The sequence below is a fragment of the Cavia porcellus genome, unplaced genomic scaffold (genome assembly GCF_034190915.1).
Source record: "Cavia porcellus strain 051 isolate PalLab524CR breed Dunkin Hartley unplaced genomic scaffold, mCavPor4.1 scaffold_29, whole genome shotgun sequence".
In the NCBI taxonomy this organism is placed as follows: Eukaryota; Metazoa; Chordata; class Mammalia; order Rodentia; family Caviidae; genus Cavia; species Cavia porcellus.
Window position 1 is genome coordinate 15,329,097 of NW_026947512.1, and position 22,683 is coordinate 15,351,779.

General features: G+C 50.6%; 1 protein-coding gene across 2 annotated transcripts in view; it reads left to right on the top strand.

The window, feature by feature from the left end:
- The window catches only part of Lamb3 (laminin subunit beta 3), a 48,000-nt gene that overhangs the window by 23,096 nt on the left and 2,221 nt on the right, over window positions 1-22,683 (top strand). For both annotated transcript variants that reach the window (XM_023567129.2, XM_063240153.1), the window contains 16 exons: window positions 62-253; window positions 1,312-1,375; window positions 7,878-8,071; window positions 9,979-10,099; window positions 10,770-10,958; window positions 12,081-12,236; window positions 12,636-12,832; window positions 13,172-13,286; window positions 13,875-14,253; window positions 16,037-16,197; window positions 16,314-16,534; window positions 16,786-16,983; window positions 17,263-17,407; window positions 20,732-20,939; window positions 21,264-21,405; window positions 21,699-21,875. In XM_023567129.2, coding sequence (XP_023422897.1) covers window positions 62-253; window positions 1,312-1,375; window positions 7,878-8,071; window positions 9,979-10,099; window positions 10,770-10,958; window positions 12,081-12,236; window positions 12,636-12,832; window positions 13,172-13,286; window positions 13,875-14,253; window positions 16,037-16,197; window positions 16,314-16,534; window positions 16,786-16,983; window positions 17,263-17,407; window positions 20,732-20,939; window positions 21,264-21,405; window positions 21,699-21,875 — 2,859 coding nt within the window. The remainder of the gene's footprint in view (window positions 1-61; window positions 254-1,311; window positions 1,376-7,877; window positions 8,072-9,978; window positions 10,100-10,769; window positions 10,959-12,080; window positions 12,237-12,635; window positions 12,833-13,171; window positions 13,287-13,874; window positions 14,254-16,036; window positions 16,198-16,313; window positions 16,535-16,785; window positions 16,984-17,262; window positions 17,408-20,731; window positions 20,940-21,263; window positions 21,406-21,698; window positions 21,876-22,683) is intronic.

Sequence of the window (22,683 nt, forward strand, 5' to 3'; positions counted from 1 at the left end):
CCACAGGTTCACTACATACCTCCCCTCCTTGCTGTCACTCAGGGCCCACTTGTCTCCACAGGGGCCTGTGCCTGCTGGCATGCTGATTGAGCGCTCGTCAGACTTTGGCAGGACCTGGCGGGTGTACCAGTACCTGGCTGATGACTGCACCTCTACCTTCCCTCGGGTCCACCAGGGCCAGCCCAGAAACTGGCAGGATGCACGATGCCAGGCCCTGCCCCAGAGGACTAATGGGCACCTAAATGGTGGGAAGGTAGGTAGAAGAGACCCTGAAGAAGTGGGCCTGGGAGAAACCCCTGTGATTCAGAGCTACCCAATGCTTGAAAGCCCTTGGCCAGCTCTCCTTCCTCTCCCAGCCCTGCCCTCCTCCTGCAAGGCTCAGCAGCACACGGCTGTATGCAGAGGATGAGATGGACTCTACTCCAATTGAGGGCTTTCGGGTGACTAGTTCCTTGCCAGTTAGCAAACTGCACAGATTTTTTTTATGTTGATCACATTAAACTCAAAACTGACTTTTTTTGTTAAATTTACTCATCTAGATCAGCATCCTAGATTACCTGAACATAAACCCTCAGTAGGGAATGGAAACTCAGGAATACCCAGAGTGCTTCTCCCCAAACCCTCACAGCATGAGTTGAGTTCTTCCCTGATGGTCTCCCTGCCCCTGGCAAAGGCGACTGTGGTCTCTCTCCACCTTCCCCTAACCAAGGACCACAGAGAGCCTGAGATCTGCTCTCGGATGGATGTTCAGAGTGCCACCCTTCCTGGGGCAGGCCCTCTCCTGCCTTCGGTGGGGCCATTCCTTTGGTTACATCCTGAAACAAGTCTAAATCAGGGTCCAGGACTTCCTTCTGATTGGCTGAGGGTGATGTGCAAGGGAAGTCACATCTAGTGAGCCTGACTACACACAAGAGGCCCCATTGACATTGAGGTTGTTGAGTGCTGTGGTTACTGCGTCCACACACTCCTGAGCCCCTCGTTCATCTTGGAGCACTGGAAAATTCTTGTTTCCTAAACCCACATGTGTAGATTATACATATTGCTATAATTTTTGACTCAGGGAAATCAGGAAATTCTTGCAACACCTGTATGTCCAGAGAAGTTGTACACAGACAAACACAGGAACACACATACCCTGCACGGCCCAGTGATCACCTGGCTTCCCAGGGCAGGTGGAAGCCTCAATCCTGGCCCATCTTAGGTCTGTGTAGGAAGCATCAGGAGGATGGGTGTGGACTAGAAGGGGAGGCTTCCTTTAAGAGGGGCACACTGCTTACATCTTCTTTGGTCTCCCTTCCCCTCTCTGTATAGGTCCAGCTTAACCTTATGGATTTAGCATCTGGGATTCCAGCGACTCGAAGTCAAAAAATTCAAGGTTTGTGTGGGTACTTTTTGCCCATGGGACTGTGAGAGCGGAGTGAAACACGTTGGAGCTTGGGTCATGGAAACTTCCCATTCTTTCCTGTTTCTCCAAACCAGCTGGGATTCAGAGCCTTCCCTGCTTACCCCACAGGGAAACTGGAGCTCAGCCCTAGGGTACTGTGAGGGCAGCACCCATACCTCGACCCATGTGGCCCTTGAGGTTCTTGGGGTGAAGGACCATGAGAGGATGAGAAAATAAAGAAGAGACAAAGCTGGGGTCAGGTGGAGCCCTTATCCTTCTGATGGAAGGAAAGGAACTGGCCTCTCACTGCCAGAGCATTTATTTATGCCTTTTAGCAACTTAAGGTCACATGACGCCCCCTTGCCGTAGCAACCCACCGTTGAGATTGTCTTGGGGTTAGGCATTCTCTGGGCTGAAGCAGCTTCTGCACCTGGCTGCCCCAGGTGCTCTTTGTATTTGGGATGGTCATGCTCCATCCTTGCACATGTGGTCAATTTTCAGCTTCAACAGTTCCCAACATATCCCTCTCTTTTGTTCTGTGTTGCACAGGATATGTGGTCTTTTGAAGCTAGAGAAGCTGTTTGGAGAACTCCCACAATTTAATCCCTGTGCAGTCCACTAATCTGTAACAGTAGACACTTACCAATATAGCCAATAATTGTCAGATGGTGTTAGTGATTTGAGCTTCTTTTATAGCTAGCATAATACTATGGCATTGTATTAAACCTCTTGAAGTTGTACTTTTCTGTAGGATGTTCAAGACCAAGTTAAGGTGAGATCCATATTAAATTTAGTGTCTTGCTATCTATCTAGGTCAGTTAGGTCTCCTCAGGAACCTTGGAACCATGTGTAGCACCTCTTAGCTCTATTGTTGGTGTCAACCATCTGGATGAGTCACGGCTATTGCTTGACCAAGTTGCTTTCCATGAAAGCTTGAGAGATTTTTTCTCCTGGTGACTGTCCTTAGGTACACTACACATCAATGATTACTTTCCTCAGTGGTCTCACAATCTTCTTGATCAGAAGACCAGGGACACAGCAGAGTTTCTCTTATGTCCTGGATCCTCATTGACCCTGGAGGGCCAGCGCCAAAGTATGGCTAGTCTCTTAGACCCTCTATCTCTCTAATTTTTGGTCTCTAAGCCGCAGTTGTTGAGCCTTCAGAAGAAAAGATTAATAACAGTATGGTATAGTAGATACAGTAAGCTTGACAATACTATATTCTCTAAATGTAAAGCATCTTAGAGCATAAAATGGAACCATTATTTCCTATTAACCATTAATGTTTAACAATTTGAATACCTGTAGAATGTTAACAAAGTTACATATTTCACACAGAAAATTAGAAATCAAAACCATATACAACATTATAGCATGACAATCATGATAATATTTTGTACCACATTTGAACTTGCATTTTTGACATAAGACACCCCCTTTTTGGTTAATCTTTTCTTATCTAATAATAAGAAGCTTTTATCTAACTTGATTATTTTTAGTGGGATGTACATCTCATAAGCATCCATTGAAGGCAGAGGTCTGAATATGGAACAAAATTCTGTCACCATAAACAGTCCTTGTTTTACATTTTGGAAGACCTGTGCATCTGGAAGCATGAATACATGAATATACCACGAGGTTAACAATAATCATTTGTCATAACCATACTAAAACCTTTGTATGGGCATTTTAAAATCAAAAACCTTATCATATTTTTTAAACAATGACCAATGTGGACATATTACAACAATATATTTTTATAATTTTAGTGGGGTGTCTCTCACTAGTAGGGAGATCACTAGGGCCTCTGATCAAGGAACAAGAACTGGTTAAAAATGTCACCAGGCAGCTGCTTTCTTATTCATCAATTGTAGTCCTATCCAATAATCCCAACCATAGATTTTGTTTACTCATCTTAATAATTTTTTTGATGACTTATGAAAAGTGCAATCATGGGGCTGGGAATTTAGCTCAGTGGAATATGTGCTTGCCTGGCAGGTGCAAGGTCATGAGTTTGATCCCCAGCACCAAAAACACCAAAACCACCCAACGAAACAAACAAAAACCAAGAATGCAATTAAAATATTTAACTAATTAATTTTTAAACAATGAGAGACTCTCAAGTCAATAATACACAACAATATATATTGTATTTATGGAACTAATATTTGCCTCATTTGGACCAGCTGGCAACCAAGGTTTGTAAATCTATAACCCAAATAAACCTTTGATCAAGTGATACAAAAATGCAAAAGAGAAAGGAAAAGGGAAACATTGTTGAGCTCAAAATAAAAAGAACAGCTGCTCCCAGAATGGACAAATGGACAAACATGGACAGACAATCTTTACATATTTTGACAGATATAGAAACAAACATACAGCTTGTAGGTGTCCACAAGAACTCTCTTAGTTCTGGGGGGAAGCTCTTTATACACTTGTATCATGCCTCTTTGCTGAATTAGCTAACTTTTTACAGCCCATGTTCTCAGGGCTAGAACACCTGTTCACCTTCAGCACCACATGTCCTCAGGTGTTTCTCAGGTGCTCCGGGCCTCTGGGCACTCCTGTATGGACACTTGTGCTTTTGGCTTCGTACATGTGAGCAGGCACTAGCTTAGCTACTCCCAACAACTGCTTAACAGACTAGACAGACAACAGATACACAGGTAGAATGACAAACACCTTACAAAATCAGAGGGCACTCAAATATATTTTTTGCCCAATTGAATTTTTTTGCAAATTTAGAATTTATAACTATAAATTGACTAGTCAGAATTATTGAAGGTCAATTAGTAGAGATCTCTTGTAAAGGTAATTTGGAAAGGACAAAATCTTACCAATAATTAACATACACTTTTGTATTTTATCTTAAGAATACTAGTAAATTTTTGTGACTGCTTCTTTCATTAAAGTTTCAGTTTGGTTATCTCTGTATCCTCTGATCATCTATCTAGACCTATGGTTCCCCTCTCCTGGGCTTCCTGTGTCAGTTCCCTCTACTGGCTGCAGGTCTGGTCTAACTCCATCTTTGTCTCTCAGTTGTGGCATGGTTTCGCTGTCAGAGGACTGAGCATCAGTTTCTTAGAGGAAGAATCAACTCCTCTGGGTTTGGGTTCATGATTCAGCCAGAGAGCACATACTGGCACCCAGATAGGCCATTCAGCACATCCTGGAAAAGCATAAGCATACTCTCGAGCCCAAATCAGCACTGGACTTTGTGCTTTGATTATCCAGTATGAAGATCTTTCCAAAGGACTCATTGTAGCCTTTATCTGATTGCATTATCTTTCTGCCACTGTAGTTTCATCTTTATTAGAACTTAAAACTTTTTAAATAGTATATACTGCCAAATGAAATCTGTTACAAGGTGAACTCCCCCTTTTTGTTTTTTGAAATTTAAATTGTGAGTAAATTTAATCATTTTTAGTCCTGAGGATTATAAGGAATTTTTTTTGTAAGGAACAGAGAAAAAACGTTGCATTTTGTATTTAGACTCTTTGGCTTTTCCTTGCCATTTGTGGTTTCCACAGCAAGGTGTGGCTCCTGTCTTCCTGCCTGGGTATGGTGGGGGTGGCTGGCTCATGTGCAGGTAGATCTGGGGAAATCCTGGGCCACTGTGGGGGCATGCACAAGCAGCCACTGTCGCCGCCAGCTGACCCCAGGCTCTGGGCACTCAGGTTGCGCTACTCTTCTGGCCTGAGACCCCACCATCGTTAGGGATCCAAGTGCAGGGTGCATAAAGTTCATTTGCAGGCGCTGGGAAAAGATGGAGGTAGCTCCAGTGTGCCTGAGCCCTGTCTTACCTTTGAGAGCTGTGTCCCGCCTTCCTGGCCCCTGGCTGAGTGTTGTGGTGTCACTTTCAGGCTGGCAATTAGAAGGCATGTAAGGGGGCTGGGGATTTAGCTCAGTGGCATAAGCGCCTGCCTTGCAAGCAGGCAGTCATGAGTTCAATCCCTAGTACCAATAAAAAGGAAAAAGACCAAAAAAAGAAGGCTTGTTAGGCCCACTGGAGTTTGCCCCTCAGCATGTTGTGGGAAAATTCCCAAGTCAAGCCAAACTGAACAGAGAACTCTGCACCGAGGAGATAAAAGGCAGCATTTAATCTTTACACCACCAGGCTGTTGGATCTTCACACCAGTGTATTGTTGCAGGGATCATTCCTCAAAAGCAAAAGCACTGAATCTAGGAAAAGTTTAGTTCATATAGAATGGAGGAGTGAAAGGTACAAAGCAAGTGACAAAACATTATGTAACTGGTTGCATACATTGAGTCATCTATTGACTGGCAGGCTGGTCTTGAAACAGTAGAAACACTCTGGGAACAAGGAGGGGGACCTTGCAGAGTGAGCATAGTTAGGAACATTACCATAACGTAGGAAATATTATGAGAAGGGGCCCTTGATTAGCCTAGGGTACCTTAAGGTATAAGCAGCTACTCTGACTAAGTGCTCAGCAGAGGTGTGCAGCTGGGCTGTCCAGGTCAATTGAATTTAGCAGAAACAGCAGGACAGTAAGTAACTTGGTCAGCGACCTCTAATTGATCATGAAAATCTATAAGCTTGCTGTCTCGTAAATGTGTTCCTACATTATAATTTGCCTCAACCAGCACCCAGGAGGCAGGGCTGCAAACCCCAGCTTTGTAAGGCAGGTCCTGCTGGTACAGGGGAATGAAACTCACAATCTACTATATGTCCGGTAGGAGTTTGTGTTCTTTAAAATCGGAAATGAATTTTAGGAACAATGGAGGTTAAGAGCAGAATGTATTTATTGAGAGAAAGAAAGCTTCTGTCTGAGAGAGATAGAAGGTGTTCTGAGCAGATTGCCAAGGACTCTGTCTTCTCTAGGGACTTTATAGAGTAAAATTATGAAGTGAGATGGGTCCAAGGTGGGAAAAACAGGAACTCACAAAGTGGGTATAAGGCAGGACAGAATTGTGGTCAACTAATAAGATTAATTGCTCAGGTAAAATTGGATAAATCGGTAACAAATGGGGAGGCGAGTCACATAGTCAACGGGCATGCTTAACAGCATTGACCCTCCTATGGGAGGGTGGGTGCTGACTCCTGACTTCCTCAGAGAACTGTTTAGACTGTGGATTCTTAGGGACAGTTGGTGACTGTTTTGCCCCACAGATGCAGCAGCACAACTTTTAGCAAAATGCCCCCTCTCCCCCACAGCAAAAACACGTAGCTTTGTTGTTTCTCTTTCTTAGGCTGTGAACTGATGATCTGAGTGATCATAATTTGTCTCAGAGTATTGGGGATTTGAAGTTTAGTAACCAAATAGATATGCTCAAAACCCTCCATGTATCCCTCCGCCCATCTGACTTTTTGGTTTTTTTTTTTTTTTTTTTTTGGTGCCAATTGCAAGGGAGACACTCTACTCCCTGAGAGGTAGAAGGATTAACCTGTGATGCAGCAAAATTTTTCTGAGCTGGAAAGGTGAGGACAGCTCAATTTAAAATATCACGTGCTATAAAATGAAATTTGCAGCAAAGCTCTCCTTTTGCGGGGGAAGAGTTAGTTATCCCCCATCTCTTCTCTCACCTAATTAAGCAAGTTTACAAAGCTTATTAAACTTTATCAGAGTTTCTGCTACCCTGCCATCTCTTCCCTGCCTGGGATTTGATTGAAAATATTGCTCTGAGCCAGTTGCTTTGTGGGCATCCCAATAATCCCACAATCACCAAGACATTTCCTAATCACAATCCAAAAAGAGAAATAAATACTGGAATCAGAACATGTAACAAAAAGTTCCTTACACATTTCCAATTCTTTACCAGTTGTTTGCTCCATAATTACACTACTAGTGAAAGCAATACATCTTTTTTTCCCCCCCTGGGGAAGGAATTTCTCATAGACCCATTTATAACTGGCCCTAGAGAATTAGAAAGTTTCAATGCCCCACTCTTTCCACCTGATGAAGCCAATATCCGTGCTCTCCAGTGATGCCTATTGACCTATACCAATGCAATTCTCTCCCTAGTTGTGCACAAATGAGAAGTATTTCCTTGCCTTCAATCTCTTACTCCATCTGTGTTCAGGCATCATATGTCACGACCTATGTGGTCCTTGAGGTTCTTGGGGTGAAGGACCACAAGAGGATAAGAAAATAGAGACAAAGCTGGGGGCAGGTGGAGCCCTTATCCTTCTGATGGGAGGAAAGGAACTGGCCTCTCACTGCCAAGGCATTTATTTATACCTTTTAGCACCTTAATGTCACATGATGCCCCATTTTCCTAGCAACCCACTGTTCATATTGTCTTGGGGCCAGGTGTTCTCTGGGCTGAAGCAACTCCTTCATGTGGTTTGTCCCAGGCTCTCTTTGTTCTTGGGATGGCCATACTCCAGCACATATGATCAATTTCTAGCTTCAATGGCACCCAGTCCTCCAGGGTTGGACAGTACCATCCTTTACTCCTGTGCGACTCTGTTGGCTTCTAACTTCTGTTCTTTCTGCTTCCCCATTATCCTTCCTCGCTGCTGGCCCATCAGAGCTGGGAGACATCACCAACTTGAGAGTCAACTTCACCAAGCTGGCCCCGGTGCCCCGGAAAGGCCGCTATCCCCCCAGCACCTACATCGCTGTGTCCCAGCTGCGTCTGCAGGGGACCTGCTTCTGTCACGGCCATGCTGACCGCTGTGCCCCCAAGCCTGGAGCCACTGCAGCAGGCCCCTCCACGGTGCAGGTGAGGTGTAGGGTTGCTTAGGGTGACAAACCTGGGGCAGGGCCAGTGCAGACTGAGCCATAGGAGGCTTGCGTGAAGCAGGGGCCTCGGTGCAAGACTTGGCTCTTTGGCACTCCAGGAATAATGAAAATGAATCTACGTGGCTATCATTTCCAAAATCAGAATTTCCCAGTACTTCTTCAACCTGATTAGAGATGGGGACCGTTTTAATTTCCAGTTACATGTCTGGGTATTGGAGGGGAGCACAAGGGCAAACTTCGCAACCTAGGTTACATGTTGTAGTTATAATGTAGAAATTATTATAAATTATAATTACTTGCATTTAGCTCAGCGGCACAGTGCTTGCCTTCCCCATTAAATGTGACATCCTGAGTTTGATTCCCAGTATAAAAAAAAAAAACTCCAAAAAACAGTTTTATATAAATGTTATGTTAAAATTTGCAATATTATTATGTAAATATTACTATACATTATTATAAATTGTAATTTCATTGAGAACTAAAAGGACTTCCTTGGACCTCCACCCTCAGATGCTCTAACTTTATTACTGGGTTTTGAAGAAGTAGTTGATTCTGACTGCCTAGGTTGGGAGCCCCTGGTCCATGGATGCTGCCAGGTCATCCAGCAGGGCCCTGAGGGCAGAGGGACCCGCCCTTGCCTTCCTCATGGCCATAGCTGGGCTGAGATGGAGGCTGACCGGTGAGGGACCCGGTGTGCTGTAGGGCAGAAGGATGGAGCTGAGGCTGCAGTACTAGTCTCTGCTTCTCTACACCTCGTGGCCCAGCCCCTGAGGTTCAGGCTGAGTTGGGCCCGCATTAGTGTTTTAAAAAGTGCAGAGGGTGGGGGAGACAGTGAGGTGCAACCAGCATTGAACTGTATGGAACTTGTGGCCATTCTAGCTGGAGTTTTTGGTGGGGTTTTGCTGGTGAATAGAGATGGGTGTTCTGGATGGAAGGGAGAACCAGAAGCCTACACCAGTGGGCCAGCAGGGGGCGTGTGGGGAGCAGTGCTAAGCCCTGCTTGCAGCTGTTGGCAGGGCGTGGGAGGTGGGATCGGAGTGTACATGTTGCAGGTCTTCAAATGCCAAGCTGAGGGTGTTGGCTTGATTTGGAAGGCAATTAAATCACAATAGGTGTTCTATTTTTATATCTTAATGAGTCTAGTAGCAATTCATCCTAAGAGCCCCATTAGCCAAATAACTTAGTCATAGATTGCTAGAATATAAATCTCTAGGGAGCTAGGGAGTTTCTAAAACCTGGTGTACCAAACAGGGCCTTTCTGGGCTATCCTAGTGCAAGGGATGAGCTTGTGAGGTGCCTGCTGAGGGCCTGTGTGGGCATACATGCACATGTACATACATACACATCTGCAACGCACTCCCGTCTCCCATGTCCTGCCAACTGCTGCAAGTGGGGCTTAGCACTGCTTCCCACGCATCCCCTGCTGGTCCACTGGTTGCAATCACACCCTGGAAAAGTGGGGTCCCCAGCTGACATCTGACCAGCACCTTCGCCATAGGTTAGCTCATAAGCAGCTCAACTCTGTGAGGTGTGCAGGGCAGGAAAATGGGGAAACTGAGGCCAAGGGAGGCTGTGTAGATTATCCAAGAGTACAGGACTACAGGAAAAAAACAGTGTACAATAAGAAGGGGTTCTCCCTTCCATCTAGAAAGCCCTTCTCCAGCAAAAGCCCACCCATAACTCCAACTGGGTGCAATGCTCATACACACAGATCCAAGAAAGTCAAACCGGTCGTGGTGTCACTGGAGAGGTGAAGGCTGAAACACTCAGCAACAGCTTCCTTGGAGGGCCCCTCGGTGGGTGGGAGGGTCGGGCGAGGGGACACCATGGGCCCATCCTTGCCCATCCCTTTGTTGGATTTCTGACAACCTGCTGTCCCTCTCCTAGGTCCATGATATCTGTGTCTGTCAGCACAACACTGCCGGCCCGCACTGTGAACGCTGTGCTCCCTTCTACAACAACCAGCCCTGGAGACCAGCGGAGGACCAGGACCCCCATGAGTGTCAAAGTAGGACCCTGGGACCATGTCTCCCTCTAGTGACCACTTGGGTGCTGGCCCTTTGGTGTCTCACAGGAGTTACCTGGGATGCAGGGAGGGTCTGTTGTCGTTATTTCATTAGAAACTGAGCTGAGCCCTGCAGTGTAAGCCTTCTTGGCTTGTGGGCAGAGAGAGGAATGGGCAGGACGCCCCCACTGCCCTCCTTGGCTGGCCCTGACAGGGCCGGGACTTGGTCTCCTGCTTCCATAGTAATCCCAGAGCTTTCTTCTCACCCCTCCATTTACTTTACCCTGTTACAGACTTACCTGGTTTCCTGCTGTCCCTTTTCCTACTTCATATAGTCCCTTAGAGTTGGGGGCTTTGTCTGCATAGCCCACAGGGGCAGGGACCCAGCAGGAGATCTGTGGCAGGATGGGAAGGGCTGGGTGTAGACCATCATCTCCTTTCAACCCAGCAAAGCTACCATTCCTGAGTTCCCTATGGGAAGTCTGGAGGCCTGGCTTCTTATTGTACACTGTTTTTTTCCTGTAGTCCTGTAGTCTTGGATAATCTACACAGCCTCCCTTGGCCTCAGTTTCCCCATTTTCCTGCCCTGCACACCTCACGAGTTGAGCTGCTTATGAGCTAACTTATGGCGAAGGTGCTGGTCAGATGTCAGCTGGGGACCCCACTTTTCCAGGGTGTGATTGCAATGGGCACTCGGAGACCTGCCACTTCGACCCAGCTGTGTTTGCTGCCAGCCAGGGGGCGCACGGAGGTGTGTGTGATAATTGCCGGGATCACACAGAAGGCAAGAACTGTGAGCGGTGTCAGCTGCACTATTTCCGGAACCGGCGTCCGGGTGCTCCCCTTGAGGAGACCTGCATCCGTGAGTAGGAGTCGTGCATGTCGTAGGGCCTGGCTCTCCCTTTGTTCTGGCCACTTCCTCTTGGGGAGACAAATTATCAGGGAGCTTGAAGGCAAGAATGTGGCCAGGGCTTGTGGAGTGTTTAATTTTTAATTAACCAAATTATGTAACCCCCTGGATCATTAATGAGTCAACCACTGAACATACAGCCCTTAACTTGGACATAGGTAAGGAAGTCAGTATTAGATGCAGCTCTTGCCTGCTTGCTTTCTTTGGTTATATAAAAAACCCTTGGGCAAAATAGAGGAGTGAGAGCTCATTATCATACACGGGTATGATTGCTGCTAGTATATTGTACTGTGGCCTTTCTGTTTCCCTGAACATTGAGAACTCCTCCAGGGCAGGGATTGTGTCATACCCTCTGGTCATAACACAGTGACTGGAACATCACTGATACTCAAAGAAGCAAAGTGAATGTACAAACTCGAGAGAATAGAACTGTCACAGCAGCTTACCATGCCCACAAAGCCACAGAGCGCACAGAAGAACCAGCAGACTGCATGGATGTACTCTGGTTCAGGCAGGCCCAACCAGCAAGAATTCTGGGATGAAAGAGTCTTATATTTCCAAAGGCATGGAGAAGGTCAGGATGTGGACAGCAGCGGGGCTACTTCCTGCTGATATTATGTGTTTATGGCTGGATTCGACCCATGTCTAGCACTTACTCGCAATATGATCTTGAGATTCTTTAACATACCATCTGTGCCTCAGTTTCTCTTGTTGCCTTAGGGATGACATTCAAAAAAGTGGAATGAATCTTTCAGGGTTAGTAGGACTGCAAAAGACAACGCCTGAGTGGGCCTGGCTCGGGGTTTGCCTTATCGCTGTTGCCCCATAAGTAAAAATAGCAGAAGCACTTCCGTGGTACTTAACATGTGCCGAGTGCTAGTCCACCTGCTTACTGTTGACTGACTTACGCCATTTTCCCACATTACAGATGAGGAGACAGAGGCACAGAGGGCTTAAACATGCGGCTGAGGCTGTGAGGTTGGCCACTGGTGGCAGGTCAGGCTTTGAACCACCCAGCGGGGCTCATAACACTGGCCTGGCCCTCAGCTTCCCTTTGTCCTTCCCATCTCTCAGCCTGTGAATGTGACCCTGATGGGGCAGTGCCAGGAGCGCCGTGTGACCCTGTGACGGGGCAGTGTGTGTGCAAGGAGCATGTGCAGGGGGAGCGCTGTGACCTATGCAAGCCGGGCTTCACTGGACTCACTCACACCAACCCGCAGGGCTGCCACCGTGAGTAGGGTTGGGTCCCAGGGATGTGACTCAGGGGAGGCAGCAGGGAGCCCGAGGCTGGCCCCACCTCAGGGGTTCACAGAGAGAAGCTCCATTCTGGCTGGGTCAGGCCACTATTCCCCTGGAGGCCAGATTTGTGTTTTCCCCAGCGCCAGGTGCGGGGCCACAAGTGTCCAGCAGGGGGCAGCACAGGACTGGGTTGGAAGGTAGGACAGAGCCAGCTACAGCAAGGGTGATGGGCCACTGCCAAGCTGCCTGGAGGCTAGGAAGGCACAGGGCTGTGTGTGCCAGCCCCATCGTCCACGGGGAAAGTCCAGCCCCATGTTTCTCCTAGTCAGGGCCCCCTCCTTGGATGTGTGTTCTGGGGGACTGAACTGCTTTGGGGTGTCTCTCTGGCAGGATGTGACTGCAGCATTTTGGGGGCCCGGCGGGACATGCCCTGTGATGAGGAGACGGGGCGCTGCCTGTGTCTACCCAATGTGGTGGGCCCCAGGTGTGATCAGTGTGCTCCCAACCACTGGAAGCTGGCCAGTGGCCAGGGCTGCCAGCCATGTGCCTGCGACCCTCGCACCTCCCTCAGTTCTCAATGCAACCAGGTATGGGCTGCGGTGGCCATGCAGGAAGGGGTCCTGCCTGCTCCATCTCTGCCTCATTTGGCACTGTCCTCTGGCCCTTCCATTGCCAGGACAGCTGTTCTGACCCTGTTCTCCCAAAGGAGAGCTGCCAGATGTCCCTCACCCATGGCTCTCAGAGAGGCCCGGGACCTGAGTTCCAGGCTTGTCTCTGGGAGGAAACCCATGTTTTGTGGGGGAGCACCAGCTCTGCTGACAGACAGGATCCTTGAATTCCATTGCATAGCAGGGGCCTGGGGTACATCCCTGCACCAGGGATGCAGAGCCTGCAGGGGCCCTTTGACAGTGCTCTGTTCCTCCTAGTTCACAGGGCAGTGTCCATGCCAGGAGGGCTTTGATGGTCTGACGTGCAATGCTGCTGCAGCCATCCGCCAGTGTCCTGACCAGACCCATGGTGACATAGCCACAGGATGCCGATGTACGTGTCACCCTTGCAGGGATGGAGATGGGCGCATGGGTTCAGCAGGGGTGGCTGCCTGTGTGAATGTGTGTGGTGCCTGTGTGTTTAGTGCCATGGGTCTTCCTGCCCTGGGCCAGGCTGTGCCCAGAAGGGAGGTTGCTTGACCCAGCAGCTGATGCAAGTATGCAGGAAGTGAGTCCCGGGGGGTGGGCATTGTCTCCCCAAGAGCACGGGACACGGCATACAGACTCGGTCCTGGTCTCACTACCTCGCTCAGTGCCACATGGGGTGCTTCCCCTCGTGTGCATCTCCTCCTTAGAGGAGTCAGCAGGTGGTTTGGCTTCTCTGGACCTCAGGGTCTCTGCTATAACAGTGGAAGATGAGGACCAAACTCTATGAGGAGTGGATGAGTTCCTGGATGTGTTCTGGGGCCAATGCCTATGCGTGGGGGTACTATCCTTGCTGCTGTTGTCATGACTTTATTCCAGCCACTGCAGTCTGTCATTGTGAGTCACATTGGGAGACCATATGGCCAGACCTTCCCTACATGAAGGACACCTTCCTCTCCCCAGCTCTACCTCCTGACTCTTTTTTTTCTGGCCCTAGCCTGTGACTGTGACTTTCGGGGGACGGAGAATCCAGGCTGTGACAAGGTCTCCGGCCGTTGTCTTTGTCGCCCTGGCTTCACTGGGCGCCGCTGTGACCAGTGCCAAAGAGGCTACTGTGACAGCTACCCAGTGTGTGTGGCCTGCCACTCTTGCTTCCAGACCTACGATTCAGGCCTTAAGGAGCAGGCTGGGCGCCTCAGCAGACTCCACAATGCCACTGCCGGCCTGCAGTTGAGACCAGGTCTGGAGGATGTGGGCCTGGCCTCCCGAATCCTGGATGCCAAGAGCAAGATGGAGCAGATCCAAGCAATTCTGGGTAGCACCTCAGTCACAGAGCAGGACATGGCCCAGGTGGCCAACAGCATCTTCTCCATCAGGTAATCACCCTCTCTGCTAAGCGTGCGGAAGGGTGGGACTTGTCTGTATTCCTGCAGCCTGGTACAGCCCACAAGGCTTGCAGGGCTGCTCTGTCTGCAGTGACAGTCTTGCGAGATGGAATGGGACTGGTATTACCTGTAGTTTGCAGGTGAAGAGACAGGCAGTGATAGGCAATGCCATCTAGCCATGAGCCACCAGGGCCAGGAACCACACTTGTTGCTCATTCAAATGCCTGGTGCTATCTGTGGAATCCTCAACTCTCAATTAGCACTCTGGGGAAGGGAGGCAAGGCTGCTAAAAATAGCTTTCAGTTTATCTTTGGAACAGACTCAGTCCCACCTACAGGCCCCTCATGGCAGAGTCCCCTTTTTGGTGAGATTTATTTCTGGAAATTTCTATGCTTAGTTTGGATTTCCTGGACTGGTGGACTGGTGATGTGCTAGCCTGGCCAGGTATGTGACTGGCAGCTGGAAAAGGTAGGCTGGAGAGGAGGAAGCCTGAAAGGACTCATGAGGGTGCTAGAGCTCCTTTGAGATGGGGCAGCAGAAGAGCTGGAGCAAAGACTGGAAATCATTTGTTTGTTCATTCATTCATTCATTCATTCATTCATTCATTCATTCATTTATTCATGCATTTTAAATGCACTATGAGCCATACTTTATACAAGGTGTGGAGAAATTAAAATTAATCTGACCCAGTCTTCTCCTGTAGAGCTCGCACAGAGTTAGCCAATGTGTACAAAGAGGAGGGATGTGGTACATGTTGTAAGGGATCGAGGTGGTTGTGGAAGTACTGTCTGACTTTGATCTCACCCCAGTGGTTTGTCCACAGCATACAGGAGGCTGAAGGAGCAGGCCACTGACTGGTGTCCTGTGCCCAAACAAAACCCAACGGTGGAGAGTTTGACGCTTGTTGGGGATGGGAAGCTGGTGGAGAGCAAAGAACACAGGGAAAGGACACTCTCTGAGAGGTCACAGGCTGTAGGTTGGAGGTGGACTCTTCACAGGGGCAGGACAAGTGGGGTGGGGAGCTTGGTGGGGAGGTGCCAGCTTTGGAAGAGGACTTGGGAGTGTTGCTTTCCAGCTGCACTCAGCTTGGAGAGAGCCAAGTAGGAAGCATCTTAGTTACTTTTCTCTCATTGCTGAGACAAAATACCTGACACCCAAAGTTAAAGGAGGAAAGGCTTGTTTGGGTTATAGTTTGTAGAGGTTTCCATCCATAGTCAGTCCAAGGCAGAGTGGCATGGCACAGTCCGTGGCAGGCAGAAGGTGGAAAAGCAACCAGGGATGACCACAGCTCTTTCTACCCCTTCTATTTTATCCAGTCAACTTCTCCACCTCTGGGTTTTGTTTGGGCACAGGACACCAGTCTGTAGCCTGCCCCCTCAGCCACCTGTGTGCTGTCCTAGTATTGCATCATGAGTCAGTCCCAGTGTCACACACTCCAGATCCTATTGCCTGTGAAAAAGCTCCACCTATGTCTGCATGAGGCTTTGGGGGGACATCTAGACACAGCCATAACAAGAGAGACTGGACAGTGCTCCTTACTGAAGCCAGGAGTGGGAGGAGAACCATGGGCAATGGGGGAGAGCCACGGAAGCCGAGGAGAGTTCAGTGGACCGGGCTGCAGAGGGCTGGGCCTTGTCCCAGCGTGTCTCAGTCTTTGCCCTGGCAAATCCGCTGCAGCCTGGGAGTTCTCCCCTCTGCTGAGCGTTTTCCCTGACCCAGGTTCTGGGGAGGCAAACACCCTCCTATCTCATATCAAATTCTTCTCTGATCCCAGGCGGACTCTTCAGGGCCTGCAGCAGGATGTGCCTTTAGAGGAAGAGATTCTGTCCCTCCCTGGAGACCTAGAGGGTCTGGGCAGGAGCTTCAATAACCTCCTCATTACATATCAGAACAAGAGGACTGAGTTTGAAAAGATAAGCAGTGCCGATCCTGCAGGTGAGGAGAGGGGATGCAGGTAACCCCAGCACTGCAACAGCTATGGCAAGACCCCTTCTCCTGCCTGCTCTTCCCCCAGGCCCACGCCCAGCTCTGAACCATTCTCCTTCCCATAGGGGCCTTCCAGATGCTGACCGAAGCCTACGAGCGGTCATCCCAGGCTTCCCGGCAGGTTTCTGACAGCTCTCACTCACTGAGCCTGCTCAGGGACAGCCGCAAAGAAGCAGAGGGGCTGATGAGGCAGATGCAAGGAGGGGGAGCTGCTGGGGCCCCCGAGCTTGCAGCCCTGCGGGCAGAGATGGCTTCCTTGCCTGACCTGACATCCACCATCAACAAGGTGACTGTCACCATGGGAGCCCACTTCTTGGAGCCCTGCCCCAAGTATCACACAGCTGCTGCCACACGTGTACCTCAAGGTGACCCTGCCCTAGTGATCACTGACTGCTCCCATCCTGACCCTTGTGCCTCTTGCCATGGGATCAGAAGTTGCCAAGGACCCAAGTTCTTGGTGCATATTTGCCATAGGGACATCTGGCTGTTTTCTGAGTGGTTGTTGAGGAGCCTTTTGGACACCCCATCTCTCCACAGGTCTGTGGAGGTTCCAGGCAGGCACCCTGCACTCCTGGAGCATGCCCTGGTGAGCTGTGCCCCCAAGACAATGGCACAACCTGTGGCTCCCACTGCAGGGGTGCCCTCCCCAGTACTGGAGGGGCCCTCCAGATGGCTGGACAGGTGGCCAAGCAGCTGCAGGGCTTCAGCTCCCAGCTCCAGCAGACCCGACAGATGGTAGGTGCAGTGCAGGTGGCAGTCAGGTGGGAGGTGGTGGAGGGGACATAGAGCCCGTGGACTCAGCCATCGAAGGCAGTTGGCCTAAGTCCTTGCAGCAAGTGGTAGATAAGTTTGGAGCCAGTGTTTGGGCTTTTATTTTTCCTTGACCTAATATACACATTCTTTCTTCTGGAGCCAAACCTGACTGTGCACAGTGGTTTGAAGTTCGGTCTGGAGGCAGGAGTGAGGCCCAGGCCCAGTGGCTCGAGCCCCTTCTGACCCAGTGTGTTCCAACAGATCCAGGCGGCTGAGGAAGCTGCCTTGCAAGTTCAATCCGATGCTCAGCGCCTGGAGACCCAGGTGAGCACCAGCCGCTCTCAGATGGAGGACGATGTCAGACGCACACGGCTGCTCATCCAGCAGGTCCGGGACTTCCTCACGGGTGAGCCACCCTCACCTTGTCCTTGGCCAGTGTTCTGGCCTCTCCCAACCCTCATTACTACTTCCACACCTGCCACCACTTCACCCAGGCATGTGGCCATGGCCGTCTGCTGTTCCCGTACCTCCCTGCCTCCTCCCTGGGTCCATTCTCAGCACCACAGCCTTAAGCACTGTAAAAATATCTCAGTCACATCACATTCCATCCTGTCTTAGCAGCCTTTAGTGGGTTCACCTTGCTCCTGGATGAACTCCCAGCTTATTCCCTGGCTGCAGGTTCTGGCCTCTCTCCATCTCCTGGGTGTGACCTTGGCTCCTTTCTCCACAGCTTCCTGGATGCCCTTGAACATGACAGGTGGTCTCTGGCCTGCTGTGGCACTTTCATTTGCCCTTCCTGTGGTGGCTGCTTTGGTCTTCCAGGTCTTGATTTGAGCATTGTCTGCTGAGTGAGACCTTCCCTCACCTCTCTGTCTGTGGTCATCTTCTCCATCCCACGCCCCTTCTGTGTCTGGCCTTTGTCCCACTGCTGAGACTCTGACTGCCAAGTATAAAGATTGCATCTCTCCCCAGTAGACTGTGCACTCCTGGAGGGCAGGGATGGCTATAGTCTTCCTATGGCTAAATCACCAGCACCCACCAGTGCTGGTGGAATGATTATAAGAACTGGACCTGGCAGGGTGGGGCAGAGCTGTGCAAGAAGGTCCTGGACTTGTTCAGCCTTACCTCATCTTTCACTTGCAAGTAGGATTGGTAGTATATGATTCTGAGGTTCGAATAACGGATGTAAAATGTGCTTTGAAAAATTAAAGGTGCCTCTGGAATTCGAGTTGATATTATTAGATTTCTGGTCCCTGCTGGGGAATTTGCTTGGCTGGAAGCCCAGTAAGAGTGAGCTGAGGGCTCAGGGTAACAACAGTAGCTTACTACTCTTCCCATGGTTTCACCCAGCTAGACTGGAACTGCCCCCTGAGTGCAGATGGCAGGTTGGAGAGGGGCTGCAAGGGCCCCTACAGGGGGTCCATGGCCTGCTGCCTGTGGGGAGGCCTCACTAGGGATGGGTGGAGAAGGTGCTAATGCACAAAGGGAAGGGGAAGGCTGTGGTCTAGGGCTTGAATGCTCAGGGAAGATGCTCTTGCCCCTGAGTTGAGTCCAGTGAGGCTAAAAGACTGCTCATCTGGGACTGACCTGGACAGGGCCCGATCTGGAAGGGTGGATGGGGTGGCTGGAAATTTCTCCTTCTGCCTCTGTTCAGGCCCACGATGGTCCCAGGGGTGGGAGGGAGCAGGGATGGAGAGACTGGGCTGTGGGCAGGCCCAGCCGTACTAGCTGCTGCTGGTTTGTGAGTCACAGCATAGGAGGAAGGGACATTATTCTTACCATTTCTCCAAATGGAACTGACAAGATTAATAGTTAGGCTTATTGAGCTCTTACTTACTGAGGCAGGTACTGTTCTGATACCTAATTTGAACCATACTTGGCTATACAAACTAAGTACTGTTATTCCTTCCGCTTCGCATATCAGAAATCAGGCAGAGAGATGCTAAACACCCTGCCTAAGGGTGTCCAGCCTGAGGAGATAGGATTAGGACTCCTTGACGTCACTCTGTTGTTGATGGCCCACATTGTTGCACTGTGGGGTGGACACGCTGCTGCCCCCTTACCTTGGGTAATATTTTTTCTCTGGATTGTCTCTCTCTGACCTCTTCTGAGCTGCCTAATTCCTATCACCTTCTGAGAGTCCCCTCAAGCACTGAGCTCTGCAAGAGATTTCCAGGTGCCCCTCTGTGGCCACTCCGTACCCTGTGCCCGTGGTACCTTTGAGGTACCTGTCACCCTAGCTTTATTTTTTGGAGACATGGTCTTGCTGTGTGGTGCAGGCTGGGCTTCAACTCACAGTGATCCTCCTGGCTCAGCTTCCTGAGTGCTAGCATCACAGGCAAGTGGTCAGCATCTGCTCTGGATTTCAGGCTAGGTCTAAGTCACTTGCGGGCTCAGCTCCCACCTGCTGTTTGTGGAGCAGTAAATACTTACTGGGCCCAACCAGGGCCTTCAGAGGGCACGCTGCTGATGTCCTGCAGAGTACCGCAAGCACCAGAGTGTAGCAAGCACCGGGCCAGGGGCTGTGCTCATACCCATAGGTGCCGGGAAGGTGCGTAGGCATTGGGTGAGGGCTACTGGACAGTGCTGCATCTCCAAGCACATGGTCTTAGTGAATCTGGGGCTCTTGGAGGCTGGCCTGAGGAAGGCAGCAATGATTAGGATGGCTTCACCTCCTGGGAGGCAGGGGGCTGGGATGGGCCCTGTGTAGCCAGCTGGCTGGGTCTGGAGGCCCAGAGGTGCTCAGGCCCAGAACAAGACTTCTGGGTGGGCAGTGGCTCCCTCTAGAACTGTTCCAGGCTGGTGAATCTATAAAGGCAAACAGGATAAGGAGATGTCATTCCTGTACTTCTCCTCTTACTCTACAAGTCAGATTTGGTTTATAAAAGCTTTTGCTAACTTGTTATTTCTCATTATACTTTTAGGATTGGGATCATTAGTCCCATTTCACAGATCAGGAAACTGAGGTTGAAAGTGCCATTTGCCTAGTCCACAGTTGTTTGAATAGCAAGGGAGAGACCAGAATTTGGAACCCTTTCAATCATTCATTTTCTCCTTAATACTGAGGACCTCCAAGTGACAGGCATTGTGCTTGGGTCCAGAGGATATAGCCATGGACTAAGCTTGGTCCCTGTTTTCCAGAGCATGTGTCTTAGTGGGAGGAGAAATAAAAATGAGATGAATGAGTTCAGCATCTGCAAGTGGGTGTCTCGAAACGCTGGAGAGAACACAGAAGGGGAGGGTGGGGAGTGCTGGCGTAGGGCGGATGGAGTGGCAATTGTAAGTGGATGACAGTTCTGAGAAGGTGACATTCCAGCAGAGAATGAGCATCCTTGTCTGCCTGTGTGGAAATGAGCACTGCAGCCGGGGTGGGGTGGGGAGGGGTCTCTGCCAAAGCAGCAGCTCTGCTTCCTGCTGCTCGCTGTGCGGAGCTGTGTGTGCTGTGGGCTTTGTTCAGTGCCAGCTGTCTGGCACTACCGCCTCCTCTCAGCCCTCAGCTTCCTGTGCGCCACACACTTAGTTGCCACAGCTGTGCTGACACTGCCCATCCCCACAGCACTGGGCAGGGGACAGTCATCATTCCGAGTCATTCCCTGAAATGCCTGGACCCCTCAGTCAAGTTGAGAGGGGGCAGTGGCTCCCTGGGTGCCCAGCAGAGGGACCAGAGTGGGTGCCTTCCATGGGGGAATGTGAGTGGCTCCCCCAGTCTGACGGATGGCTGTCTTTCTAGATCCTTCCACAGATGCAGCCATCATTGAGGAGGTCAGCAAGGCTGTGCTGGCTCTGTGGCTGCCCACAGACTCGGCCACCGTCCTGCGGAAGATGAAGGAAATCCAGGCCATCGCAACCAGGCTGCCCAACGTGGACCTGGTGCTGACCCAGACCAAGCAGGACATTGCCCGGGCCCGAAGGCTCCAGGCTGAGGCTGAGCAGGCCAGGTGTGGGCTTGGTCCCTGGCATCTCCCTACCCAGCTGCTGTGTTGCTCCCAAACCCCACTGCTGGGAGAGGCTGGAGCTCAGGAGAGCTCTGGAGTGACATGCAGAGTCCTGCATCCCATATATGGGTCACTGTGCCCGAAAGTGTCTTGAGTGTGACACCTGTGCCCGCTGGGGCGTGGGGTCCTGCGAGGCCAGAGCTGCTGCGGTGCCGCTCCCTGGGAAGGGGTGGAAGGACGTAGCCGGGCTGCTTGCTGGTGGAGCCCATACATACTGACTTCCTGTCCCCTCATCCTTGATCTCCTTCTTCTTTGGCCCTCGCTCAGGATCCGTGCCCACTCCGTGGAAGGCCAGGTGGAGGATGTGGTTGGGAACTTGAGGCAGGGTGCAGTGGCGCTGCAGGAAGCTCGGGACACCATGAGAGGAACCGGCCGCTCCCTACGGCTGATCCAGGACAGGGTTGCTGAGGTGAGGTGTCCTGGGCTCCTCCCCGAGTCTGGGAATGAATAGGTACAGGCACAGAAGATTCTAGAAGGTGGCCTGACTGATGGAACTGGAGGGCTAAGGAAGGTAGATTACAAACTCTGGGGTTTTCTCATTTCCTGGGGATGCAAAAAGCCGGGACAGGGGCAGCAGAGGGGAGGAGGAGGAGGCCTGGGCATCAGTGAGCAGTGAGGGTTGGGGTGGGGATACTCTGCTGCTGAAGAGGGCCAGCTTTTGGTGAGACCCCTACCACCTGGTTTCCTCCTGCTTCCCACCAGGTTCAGCAGGTCCTGGGGCCAGCGGAAGGCTTGGTGATGCGCATGACAGAACAGCTGGGTGGCTTCCAGGCCCGGATGGAGGCACTCCGGCACCAGGCCCAGCAGCAGCGGGCACAGGCAGCCCAGGCCCAGCAGCTCGCGGAGGGTGCCAGCCAGAGGGCCCTGAGTGCCCAGGAGGTACCGAGAGCGCCAAGCAGCCCAGAGATGCCCAGCCCGCCAGGAGCTCCTGAACTGGAGGGACCTTTGAGACTGAGGATTCAAAAGCATATACCCTTGTAACCCTGGCACTCTAGGAAGCTGAAGCCAGAGGCTCACAAGTCTGAGCCAAGCCTGAGCAACTTAGTGATTTAGCAAGACTGTCTCAAATTAAAAAAAGAAAGGGCTGAAGTTCTAGCTTAGTGAAAAGGCTCTGGGTTAGCTTAGTGGGTTCAGCAAAATACACACATGCACATGTGTGTGCAAACACACATATAATATAGAAGAAAAAGGATAAGAAAGGTGAACCCAAAGCTAGCCAGGCATCTGAATCCCTCCCCTGGCTGCCTCTGGGTAGCTGGCTGGAGACACTGAGGACGTGGAATCTCCCCAGGCTGCAGCGCATCTGAAGCGTGTGTGTCTTTAGCGAATTTGGAGCTTGTCTCCTCAGCCCCAGCCTGGCCAGACTCCATGGCTTCCATCACTGCCAGGATTAGATTAGTGAAGGAGCTATCCTTGTGCCTCAAGTGCAGTCCTGGAGCCTAGGCTTGGGGCGCCGTGCATGCAGTCCGGGTGCTATGACTGCTTTCTTATTCCTGCTTTTGCATGCGTAGCGCTGTGCCTGTGGTGGAGTGGGGAGGGCAGGAACAGGAAGTGGAGACAGGGAACACAGACCAGATGTTAAGTCATCACCTGGGCCATGTGATGGGAGACTAACCGATTAGTGAATAATGGGAGGCATATTGTTATTCCATGACGTTTTGGGTGATACTAATGCTTGAGCCATAGT